This window comes from Cynoglossus semilaevis, chromosome 1 (genome assembly GCF_000523025.1).
Source record: "Cynoglossus semilaevis isolate Cse_v1.0 chromosome 1, Cse_v1.0, whole genome shotgun sequence".
Lineage (NCBI taxonomy): Eukaryota > Metazoa > Chordata > Actinopteri > Pleuronectiformes > Cynoglossidae > Cynoglossus > Cynoglossus semilaevis.
Genome location: NC_024307.1, coordinates 29,713,612 through 29,725,789, shown reverse-complemented (window position 1 = coordinate 29,725,789; position 12,178 = coordinate 29,713,612). Strand labels below are relative to the sequence as shown.

Genomic DNA, 12,178 nt, shown 5'->3' with positions numbered 1-12,178 from the left:
TCACCATGTGCACCTCTCCTGCTCAAACAACGCTGATTCTTTCACTCCACACTCTACAAACATATCCCAGCGACTGTGTCATCACATTACTCTACACCCAGCTCATAAAGCCATGATTACACACTCCTCGGTCCTTATCAGTCCTCGGCCGCGCTGCGCTGATGTAATGTGAAGCCTGTAACTCAAATGCAAATATTCCAGGAGAAACAGACAGGTTGTGTTTGGGACATTGACCTTAAGGTGAAGCCGTCTCCCGTTATCAGACACAGACAGCGATTCATGTGGAAGGATCATTAAAATATGTTTGGTCTGTGCTGGTGTGACAGTCTTGGCAGCAGAGCAGTCTGTTTGCACTGCCAACATGTAATAACTGCTGTCAGCAGGACCAAACTTTAATGTCAGTGTGTTGTGTTCCTACATTCAACCTGTTGTCTTTGTAAACACTCACATTGTGTGTGTAAAGGTGAGCAGGAAATCTGATCTTGCATGATGTCATCACTGCTGCTGATCTTTTGATCTTTTTTTCTTTTCCTTTTACAGTTAAAGCACCAGAGAGCTGTGGCTTTGGAAACCTCACTGTAAATCACCATCAAATCAACTTCCTCCTCGCTAAGTATGACTCTGGCATAATTTGGGGTTATAACGGAGCAAAGTATGTGTTTGTTTGTTTGTCTGTAGGTTGTTTACTCCGACAATTGCAATGTTAGTATCTATTTAAGGTGGAGTATTTGTTTGTTTGTTTGGCAGTTAGATCGGAAAAGCAGAGCCAGTTAAAAAAAGGTCATGCAAAAACCTTCTGCAAAAACAACCAACGGAGGTGATCTAGTCAAAAAACCTCTTTTACATGAAATCTAGATGACACGTCCCAAGTTGTTGTCCATGGAACAGCTCTGTTCCTCCTTAGCTGTTAATTTGATGCATTATTTAAATATTCTGGTGCAGAGCAGCCGCTGTAATTGATATTTGACATAGTTTTTTCGCCTCCAGTTCCATAGATCCTATTGTCCCCAGCAACCAACACCCGGTTTGTCTACAATTGCACCATTGTGTAGCGTTGCTGGGGCAGGGCTGTTAAAGAGCAGCTAATGTGTGCTGACTCAGACACTGCAGCCGATCACAGCAGCTGTGACGTGCTAATCTCTCTGACAGCCAGCAGAAGACAGGAGACTACAGTCAAAAAGAGCAGCGAGGTCGGGTGATTTCCTGCAGACTGATCTTCCTGTTTCTCCAGAGCCACTAAAGAAGTCTTGTCTTCTAAAGCAGTGCCCTAGAGTCCAAACACTAGGGTTGGTTTCATGGCATTTATACTGGTTTAAAAAATATATACTTCATGGACTGTCTGCAGGATAGGAACTGTACCTCAGTTTTTTTTTTTAAACTTCTACCATCATATTAGATTTTTAGCTTTTAATAAGTAAAAAGTCAGCCTAGCCTAGGTTAGCCTTTTTTGAAGCAAGGCTAAATAAAAAAATAGCTGTTGCTAGCTAGTCAAACTGGCTTGAATGTTTGTTATGCTGAGTCATCATGAATCAATAATTAACCTAAAGGTTTGTTTGCTTTATTCCTTTCCTCCGAGAACGGATGTTAGCGTGAGTCAACATGAAACTGGCTCTTAAATATTTTAACAGGTAGCAACAGGATTATTTTACTGGCTGCTAAAGCTGCAGTGTCAAAAAACATTAGACATGCAGATGAAATTGTGCAGGCAAGACTACATAAAAAGGTCTGGTCTGGGTTATGGTTTACAGTCATGGGGTCAAAGAGTTACAGATTGTGGGGAAATCCCATGACAGAGAGCACGGAGCCTGATTGACATCTTGATAATTTAGTCTTTTTTAAGTTGTAACGATGGCGCCATTGTTGCAGAAAAGTTACACCATTTGCCCACATTGAAGTCAGACGAGAGTTTACCAGGGCAACATCTGATCTCACATCTAACGCCTGTGCTGACAAGCCTTGTGTAAACCAGCCGGTATATCCTGAACCTGGGCTGGGGGGGCTTGGTAATCTCCAACCCACTGGGACCCTCAGAACAGGTGCTTGGTGAAAACTCAGCTGTGGAACACAGGCTGGAGCCACAGCTTGTGGTTTTGAGAGCAGCAGCAGCAGCTGCAGGTCTTGACCTCAGGGTGAGGGAGTCTGTGAACAGTTGAGGAAGCAGAACCTCTACTTACAAAGGCACGACAGTGTTCACCTGTTCACCTGTTCCTTCTGACTAAATTAGAACAATCTGTGCAGCCTTGTTCACAGGCAGTGGCGTACACTGGTATTAAACTACTCTTTTATACATTTACATTTATTTTTTTAGGATTATTTATGCATTTTTCCTCAAGCTATCAAAATTAACTTAATAATAAAGTTAACAAATTCCTGATATTAATCAGATTAAGAATTGGTCCACAAGCTAAATCCAGCCCAACAGAGCTCACCTTAGAATACGGGGGTCTTAAAATGAAAGTATATAGTAGAGGGTTGTATGGCAGATGGCTGCGCAGTGCAGTGGTCAAATACCTTCCATATGCATAGTGGGTTAATTTACAATTCTAATGGGGGAGTGGTGGCTTAGTGGTTAAGGAAGCGGGTCCTGAAGGCTAGTTCGAGTCCACCAGCTGCTAATTTCCCACTGAGGTGCTCTGAGCAAGGCACTGTCCCCACACACTGCTCCCCTTAGAGCTGCCCACTGTTCACTTTGGTGATGGGTTAAAAGCAGAGGTCACATTTGGTTGTGTGCATTTTGGTGGTTTGCAGTGTCACAACGCGAGTAGTTCACTTATTTATTGTTTTACTCTAGGTTTTTATGTTGAATTTTTAAGCGTATTTATTGGAAAAGTCTTTGTAGTCTGTTCACAGACAATATTTCTGGTTATAACATTGTCAACACTAAACCATTCACTGAATGTTAATCTTGTTTGGCCCACAACTTGGACTGTGTTATAATTTTTGTTTAAAACTTTGGCTGGAACCCAAGACCTTCTGTGTGTAAGGCAGGTGTGATGACCACTACACTATGTAACCACTGAAGATTGTCAAAGCTCTTTCTTGTCTTTAGGGAGATTCCTTTTGAAGGTCAACCGTTCTTGTGGTAAGTCTGAAGGCCTTTGTGTTTGCTGTAAACCCCAGACTTGGACGTCATGCATCGACCAGACCGTGTGACAGTCAGTGAAGCAGCTGTGACGACCACTCAGACGCTGCCACGCTGAACTTTTCATCTCTGCAGCCTTTATTAAGGTCTGTGCTGACAACAGTAGGTCTATTCAAACTCGACCATACGTGCTGCTCCTCACAACCCTCATAATGAAGAGCTTATCAGTTCATCGTTGTTTCAGTGTTGTGCAATGAACCCAAACCTGCTTCAACTTCTGACTTTGCTTCATTTCCTCTTCCATTTATTGTGACTTCAGCTGATGATAAACACCTTTTTATCTCCCAGATAAAAAAATGTATGTGATGCACAGCAGATGTCATGTATTCTTCAGTATGGAGACTGTACACCAGGAGCTGTTCCACTTGGACAGTTGCCCTGTGTTTTACAAGTGACAATTACTATTCTTTTAATGACATCATACGCTCATGTCACAGTTAACGATCGCTTTGGCTAAAGGTTAAAAACAGGCCAGTTTTCTTAGCATATGCATAATTATTATCCATTAACTCACAACACTAGACGTAAGACACTGAATCCAAAGGTCACTTTTATTTGATTCAACGTGAACAGGTGCCACACTCTAACTGTATTACAGCCACACTGTAGAAGTTCCAGTACTTTACTTTATTCCTTCGTTCAATCACTGTTAAATAATACTTTATAAATCGAAGTACTGTGATGTAACATCAGCGTTAGCAGCAGTATATCAGTGAATAGATCAAACTTCAACTCAGACGTGTACAACAAAAAGAAATGTCATGGATTTCACAACCTGTCCCTTCAAATACATGTGATCATAACAGCACTGTCAATGTGAACGCTAATAATGCTAATTGCAGCTCATTCAGTGGCTTAGCTTTGCCATAGTGATGTTAGTTTGATTACAGTGTTATTGCTGATTTAAGCAGGACAAAAAGAATAGAAAAAAAACCTGTGGATTTTTGAATGCTGGTGATTGCTTATATATTGTTTTAACTTTAAGAAATATTTTCTTTAACTACTTTGTTCATGTAGTAAAATACATTTTATATGTATTTAGTTTTGGCCATGGAGTGTTTCTAATACTGTGGAAAATAATTACATTTTAATAGATAAAAACATAAGTAAAGACTTTTGTTCATCTTCATTGCCTTAATTCAGGAATGCTTTCAGTTTTTTTCTGAATTGTTCTGGAACACTTGTTCACGGCTACATTGCTAATGTGCTACTTCATGCTAATCAGTGTTTTGTTTGTGTCTTGTTTTTGTCTCATTTCCACAGCTCCTTTGTCTCTGTCAACAACTCTACCCATATGATCTGGGAGCTGACACACTGTGGGTGGGAATGAAACTCAAGGTGTGAGTGTGTGTTCATGACAACACGGTGAGTGTAACCGATCCCTTGGTCCTTTTCAGGATGCCCACGGCTTCTTCATGAGTGACACTCTCCAGAGTTTGACCATTCACTGCCATTATTTGGTCTCCACGTTTCAGACGTCCGTCCTCAGCCGCTGCTCCCTGAACACATAGGATTGTCGTTGAACAAAACATCATTCTTCAGTTCAGTGAAAGGTAATTGTGAGAACTTTAGGCCATACCTTTCCAAACACTGTTTTGACATAAATGGGCAGATCTCCATGAGGGCTTCCGTGTCCTCCCACTATACTGAAGCCAAGACCATCTGGGCCTCTTTCAAGAGTAATGCTCTTATACTGAGGTGGGCTGATGGGAAAATTGAGAGACATGAAAGAATCACTGTAATTCCTAAAAGAGAAATTGAAATTGACATTCATTTGCCCCTTTGGAAATCCCTGCTCCAGTATATAATTATCTCGAGTCTTAATGAAACCATGGTTGCTTTAAAATGTATATTTCATGTTTAAATAGTTTCCCTTTTGCCCAATTCTTACATTATCAACCTTGCAGGCAAGATTCAGACCCACAGAAGGTCTTCAGGGATGTTTTAATGGTTTATTTAAAAGTGGAAAATGGCAATATTTCAAAAATAAAAAAAGTAAATTTAACAGTATTAAAAAAAACCCCGATATACTTGTTTACACTAACTAAGAGTGTTGTCAGATAAACATTCCATCTGTCTGACTTTGCATCAACCAACTTCGTACCCGATGTCATCCTGGAAGATGCAGCCGGGTGTCAGAGCGCCACCTGCCTGATCCTGACAGGGACCTGTCACAGTGCTGTCACCACCTGCTACCACCTGCGGCAGCAAACACACACACACAAACACAAACACAAACATAACCACAACACTGTCATGAAATTCTGCACCTGATTCACTGAGTGACCGATGGTGGAGACAAGTTGGGGAGGGAGGGCAAGACGGGGGTTTATGGTCTACTGCTAACTTTTATCTTTTCCCTTTGTTCAGGTAGATTATCTCGGTGTGGGAGAGTTGATCTTGCCAGAACAGAGGAGGTAAGACTGGAAGAGTGTGTGTGTGTTTGTGTGTGATCAGACAAACCTGCAGCTGGACTGTGCCTGTGGCATTCTTGAGCAGCGTGACTGCCTGTGAATGGGTCATGCCTTCAGTGGAGTTTCCACAGATGCTGACAATTCGATCTCCGATCTAAAAAAATACAATTTAAATTCAGAAAACTGCTAAGGTAAACGAAGAAAAAAAGGCACAGCCTGTCGTGAAGAGACTCATTTAAAAGAATCATCTTTTTCAAAAAGCATGTGACTCACTATAGACCAGTGTCAAACTTGATTCACACTTAACCTTGTTGACGTTCTCTGACTCAGCTTGGGCTTGACACTGATACTCATTCAGTGACATGATGGCTTATGGCTTAAGTATATGTTAATGTTTTGTGACTAAAACACTTGTGGCAACAAGAGGCTAGTGATGTTTAAACTATCCTGACGTCATTCTTGAGTTTTCTTGTTTCATTTAGACTCGAATCAACATGAATATTCTATTACTTCTAATACTTCACAGTTTGAATGCAGCAGTGGGTGTTTTACGATGCATGTTTCTCTCTGACTATTGTTCTGCTCCCATCTGTGTCAAACAGATCTACAATTGTTAGCTCCCCTGTCGTTAAACCGCAAAGCTCACTGTTACAGGCGACAGGCTTTTGACCTTTCGAAGGATTTGAAATTCCACTGACTGAATAAAGTGGTTGAAGGAATAAGAATTTGAAGTGGACGTGGTGGCCATTGGTGTTCGACATCATCTCCAAAATGACCAGCATGCAGTTTGACGTTTGTGTTTTGCTGACAGCTGAATAAACCCAGTGCTTATAGAGAGGGAGGAGTCAGTTCAGGACCTTGAGCTTCTGGGTCTGAGCAGCCAAGCCCACGGGATTCATCATGGCGATGAAGATGGGTATGTTGCCCAGGGGGCTGCCCACGCCGCCTGCTATACTGATGCCAAGAGAATCACTGGGGCCTTTGGTGAACTCCACTGTTCTGGTCTCAGGACAGTCCAGAGCTGGAGGGAAGTGAAAAACAATCTAGAATGAATTGTCTGTGTTTTGAATGTTGGTCTGCTTGTTTGGCAGCTGCCTGATAAGGACACTTACATTCCTGACTGTGGCTTAAATTGTCTGGGTTACTCAGAAGGTTTCCAGCATCTGAGCACAACAGAAGTGCGGCCTTGGAACTGCATGCATCACTAATCTAAAAGATTCAATTTAAATGAAACATTGGAGCATGTTTTCAATATCATCAGTAAATGTTGGACATACAGTAGTTAATACCTGACTACTTTGTGATAGCCTTCGTTCAGAGTGGAAGGGCCCAGCTTTAAACCTCCCAACCTCCATCTTTATGGGACCCACGCAGCACTAGACCACAAACATAGTAATGGTTTTTACGTTCTTGTCCCTAATCATTGAGCTGTGAGTTTTTCTAACATCAGGGCTGATCTACCTTCAGTAGTGCAGCCACAGCCTCCTGAGTGGCTGACCTGACGTCCTCGCCGTTGACAGACAGGATCTGATCACCCTGTGTCAGTCGCCCGTCAACGTCCACCAAACCTCCTCTCACGATGTCAGACACAAACACTCCTGTGTCATTTCTGCATGGAGTAGAACAGAACAGTAACAGAAGGAGAAGAAATTGACAGTTAAATACAGATACGACTGAAGCCCAGACTTCTAGTTCTACACCCTCTACATGCAGCATATGATATGATATTGAATCAGCAGTTTTTAGATTTTTCCAATGAATGCTGGGTGCTTATATTTTATAAGAAACCGCAGGGAAAAATCTGCCGTAGAAGTGGAACGTTTCTTAGCGAGGTCTGTTTTAACCCATAGTTGTAAATTCAAATGAGATGTTTTTCCACCTCGGGTCAAGTATCTGCTTACTAGTGGTGAATATTCCAGAGTCTGAAACAACTGAGAAGTTAAAATATGTCGAGGTAATATTTGCACTGCTGAGATGGTTTCAGTTCAGATTTAGTGGAGTCACACCCAGAACATGTGATCAGATCACTGTGATAGATCCAATCATAATTCAGTGAATTAGTACTGCAGACTGGAAGGACCATGGAATTTAACTGGAGCGAGGTGCATTCTTAAGGTGGCGCTGAGCAGAGCTGTGTGGTGTTTTTTGTCTGGTATGGTGTTTATTTGTATATGGACAAAGGGGAAAGTAGCCCTGTGAGACAGAAACTGCTGTTGTCATGGCTCAACTGAGTGGCTATTGAGCAATTAACCAGATTTTTTGTGTGTGTGTGTGTGTTTGTAACACTCCAAATAATCAAATTATGTTTATGAATTAACATTTTTAAAATACCTTGTCATAGTATACAAACTGTACAGAGGAAACATAGTAGTTTGATGTGTAATCTAGTCAGACCATAACTCACTTTTTTTTTAGGCTCATGAAAACGTGCCGACTGTCATCTCAGTTGTTTTGTCCCATCTCTGGACCACATGTGCTTTTACAGCTTTGACCAAATTTAGATTTGGAAGCTGTATAATGTGACACACAGTCAGTTTGTGGTGAACCACAATCTAAACTTCATGATATGTTTTACACCAGTGCGAGTGGTGACAGACAATGCAGTGAGTCTGTGAGTTTGGCTGTGATCAGAGGTCAACACAAAGTCAGTGCCCTGGCTCTGGGATGTGAACTTCAGAGAAGATGATGGTTTTTTTTTCCCCCAGTCCACATCACAATCACAGACTATTGAATGTCAAATGTGCCAACCTCCACGTGGATAAATGCTAACAAACGCTGGGAGGCAGGAAAACAGGATCCCACTTTTTCCCCTGCCAGAGACACTTGGCTGTGACAGGTTTCCCCCTGCCAGAGACACTTGGCTGTGACAGCTTTCACCACTAAATACAAGTTTCGCCTTTTTTCATTTCCGGAGAACTATTGGAGGGTTTTCTCTCGAGTTACTGTCTTTTTCCCTCATATAACTTTTAGTTTCCACTTGTGCAGCACGGTTACTGTGACAGACGGATGTAAATGATTGCAACTAGAGGTCGATCTATGACCCCAACTTGGGTTTTTGTGTCCAGGACTTGAGTGCAGTCACCCCCATGAGGACACACACAGACACATAGTGTAAATACACATGAGCAGCAGTACATGTGCATAAGACATTCCTCTGGTTTATCTCTCAGGTGGGATCAGTCACCTCATTCAGCACCAGCAAACTGTCAACAACCAGACCAAAAGGTCTTTTTCCTCCACATGTTGTGAACTTGTGAATGCTCCAGCAGAATAAAAGGTGATTTTACGCTGAAGACAGTTCCACTCTAGGAAGAGGTCAGGCCTCTGTAAATCACTCTTCATGGCTCTCAGGGGGCAACTAAGGAGTGACATTTCTGCACATAGTGAACATGTGGTTTCAGCTTTATCTGTGACAGTCCACCAAAGTCAGGGTGGCCGTGGAAAATGCTGAATATTTCTGTCTAGGATCTGATATTCTTCTTCTTTGGATGACCTTTGGCAGCTTGTGAAGTGTGTCTTTAAGGACAGTGCACATGGCATTTTATCTCAATCAACAGAGCTGCGCATGTCTTAAGAAGGTCTTTAATACTACTGGCTGAAATGAGCAAAGTTTTTAATACTACTGGCTGAAATGAGCAAAAAGGACATTTCAAAAAACATCTACTCTGCTCTTAAGAGTTTGTTGTCACCCACTTTCTCTTTTATTGAATACTATCCCAGTTTCTTTTCCTATTCCTTGTTGACTGCCTGCAGTAGGTATTCCCAGTTCTTAGCTAACAGGCCTATGGGCAATAAAACGACGACATTGTGTCAGTCAATCCTGACAAATCCTAGGCATTTTCAGCAGTATATAATTTTAAGTTGTTGATCTGGGAATTTCCAAGACCACTAAGTAGTTTAACCATACTGCTTGGAAATGTAATACTGAACTGCTGTCTTGGGATATTTGTCAACTGTGTTTCCAAACTCAATGAAAGTTGTAAAAAAAAAAAAGAAAAAGAAAGATAAGCGCTAAAGAGACAGACAAACTGTGGACAGGAGTACGGCTAATTAAGCAGATGCTATTCAAAGATCGTGGTTTAGTAAAGACTATTTCTAGAAACATCATTTGTAAATTACAAGGGTGTGAGGTTAAAAAAATCCATTTACTTTAATACTAGGGTTCTGAAAGGGAAGGGCTCAACATGATCTGGAACAAGTACAGGGACTACAATTATGACTAGTGATGATTTTCTGAGTTAAACTATTTACATTTACAAACTCTGTATGCTATGTTTTTCATAGTTACCTCATATTTCTGGATCTGCATTTTTTGTAGTTTGTTTGTAATGGACAAAAAATAGAAATGATTTCCATGTGAAAAGCATGTGAAACATTTTCTTTAAACTGTTCTATTACACATTAACCAGCAGAGCTAATGTTAAGGCTCCCTCACCTCCTCCCTACGATGCTGAGGCCCAGGCCCTGACCAGGCTTCTTATGCAGCTCCACAGTGAAGGAGTCCCACAGGTCCTCCTCCTTGTACTGGGCCTCGTCCCTGTAGACCGTCAGCCGTACCCTCTGCGGCGTCTGCCTCAGTACATTAATGGCTTCATCATGGCTGGCTGCGCGCAGGTCAATAGCGTTCACCTGTGACAGGATGGAGTCATGTTTGCATGTTGCCAGGGAAATGTGGTGGTTTCTGGTAAAAGGACATTTTTTGATGCTTTTTAAACACAGTGTGTAGAATTGCATGTGTGTTTACATTTATGGACACAAAAGAAGCAAAAGCAGCACAAATTCTTTTTCCTTGGCTGTAAATGGGAGAACCAGGAGGCTATAAAAAGACAGTGCGAGTCCAATTTAATGCAAATCAAAAGGATTTTCCTGCCACCACAGACGTCACGTTCCTGCTGCAGGAACCCGCGGTGCCGAGATTTCACTGGAGCATATTAAAACCACAGGCTGATGTTAGAACATTTACATTTAAGTAAAGGGCAAAAGCTTAGCCACAAAACTGAGAAGCTCAAAGTCCACTCTTTTTTTAAACCACATTAAACAGAGGGGGAAATGCCTCATTAGCTTTTTGCCATGGACATTCATAGGATTTTTTCCCATAGAAGCTAATGGCATGTCCGCCGACTGGGAAACTGCTCTTTTCACTTTCCTCTGACCCTGTTTTCTAAACACAACAGCTTGACAAAAATGAATAGTGGAGGGTAATTAAGTCTAAGGGTGTGTGGGTGTGTGTGTGTGTGTGTGCCTTTCAGTTCAGGTCCTCTGATCCAGCTACTATTACTAAACTCCCAATGAGCTCCACCCTCTGGCCCTCCCTCTGTGACAAAGTGTGAGGTCAAACAGGGGGCAATTTCAAGTTGAGCTGAGATACTTAACTTGTCAGTCTCGAGTATACATAAAGGATTTACACTGCAGGTTACTTCCCCTTTGGCTTCATACTCATATTCACTTCACTCTCCAGTGTATTGTCTCAATAACTGGATTTATTTAGAGAAAAGTGCTACATTGCTGGTACATAATTATTTTTCCTCACTCTGTTTTGCAGTATCACACTCTTTAAGCATACGGTGAACTTTTAAACCCCAGCTTTCATGTTGAAACTCCTCATTTTTATCTAGGTCATAAGTGATGCTTGTTTTTATTTTTTTGCACACCTCCAGGATTTGGTCTCCTGCCCACAGCCTGCCATCCTTGGAGGCTGCTCCTTCTTCGTAAACCTCGTGGATAATGATGGCCCCCTGGAGAAGAAGAGGGAAATTAAAATATAAAAAGCGAAATAATTGAGGCAGCAAAGAAAGACAGTGAATGTTTGTAAGTAAGCTCAGACTTGACTATGTTTTAATGTTGCATTATTTTTTTAAATTGTCTGTGTTCGCTGCAGTTTCAGCTCCAGTGTATTTTGTGCTGCCTTCCAGTATGAGTGTCATCTAAGTTCAGAGGTTACATTCCAGGGCTGAATATTGTCTGCAGCGGCTGAGGCCAGACAAAGAGGTGCTCCCCCAAGCCTGACTGAGCAGACAGAATAGATGGGCTGAGGAGAGGATGGCAGGAGAGGCAGAAAGAGGAGGAGGAGGAAGAGGTGAAGGACTGTGACAACATAATTTGCTACATTCCTGAGCCACTGTGACTATTTCAAACCTATAGTCACAAAATCTAAGTGGGTGGCATTGTGGGTGGAGTGGCTCAAGTCACGTATCCTTTAAATAAGTGTACGTGTGTCATCAAAGACGTAAAAACACCCATGCAGATGAACTCTCATTTATCTGATCTTCTGATATTTATACATCACTTTTTTAAATACCTGCATATTTTTTAAACCATTTTTGTATTGACATTCTTTGTTTCCTACCAACAGGGTGTCACAGCCTCCCACGATGCTCAGACCCAAGCCAGTGCGACCCTTGGAGATGTCAATGGTGGTCTCACAGCCAGGGATGATGGGACAGGTCGCTGGGTCACAGGTCAGAGTTGATGGAGTGGAGGAGCGACTCAGACCTAAAATACAGATAAGGACAACATTTATTTTTTATTATTTTTATTAAATTGATTTAATGCGCGGTACATTTGCTCAGATAATGATACTAATTAACCAGTGGTTTATCCTCCTGGTTATAATTTAATAAGT

General features: G+C 41.7%; 1 protein-coding gene and 2 long non-coding RNA genes across 16 annotated transcripts in view; 2 read left to right on the top strand and 1 right to left on the bottom strand.

Moving 5' to 3' along the window:
- The first annotated feature begins 50 nt into the window (after nucleotides 1-50).
- Nucleotides 51-4,507, top strand: LOC112486682 (uncharacterized). The gene is made up of 4 exons (XR_003049217.1): nucleotides 51-463; nucleotides 541-613; nucleotides 3,050-3,228; nucleotides 4,406-4,507. It is a non-coding gene; the product is annotated as an uncharacterized LOC112486682 (long non-coding RNA).
- mpdz (multiple PDZ domain crumbs cell polarity complex component) overlaps nucleotides 3,671-12,178 on the bottom strand; it is a 42,293-nt gene continuing 33,785 nt past the window's right edge. For all 14 annotated transcript variants that reach the window (XM_008326666.3, XM_025063005.1, XM_025063589.1 and 11 more), the window contains 11 exons: nucleotides 11,903-12,048; nucleotides 11,208-11,291; nucleotides 9,992-10,185; nucleotides 7,018-7,165; nucleotides 6,846-6,932; nucleotides 6,669-6,765; nucleotides 6,414-6,577; nucleotides 5,606-5,710; nucleotides 5,247-5,341; nucleotides 4,722-4,845; nucleotides 3,671-4,641 (listed from right to left, as the gene is read on the bottom strand). In XM_008326666.3, coding sequence (XP_008324888.1) covers nucleotides 4,495-4,641; nucleotides 4,722-4,845; nucleotides 5,247-5,341; nucleotides 5,606-5,710; nucleotides 6,414-6,577; nucleotides 6,669-6,765; nucleotides 6,846-6,932; nucleotides 7,018-7,165; nucleotides 9,992-10,185; nucleotides 11,208-11,291; nucleotides 11,903-12,048 — 1,391 coding nt within the window. In that variant the 3' untranslated portion in view covers nucleotides 3,671-4,494. The remainder of the gene's footprint in view (nucleotides 4,642-4,721; nucleotides 4,846-5,246; nucleotides 5,342-5,605; nucleotides 5,711-6,413; nucleotides 6,578-6,668; nucleotides 6,766-6,845; nucleotides 6,933-7,017; nucleotides 7,166-9,991; nucleotides 10,186-11,207; nucleotides 11,292-11,902; nucleotides 12,049-12,178) is intronic.
- On the top strand, nucleotides 4,588-12,049 carry LOC112486595 (uncharacterized). The gene is made up of 5 exons (XR_003049153.1): nucleotides 4,588-4,695; nucleotides 5,513-5,559; nucleotides 11,214-11,364; nucleotides 11,505-11,632; nucleotides 11,909-12,049. It is a non-coding gene; the product is annotated as an uncharacterized LOC112486595 (long non-coding RNA).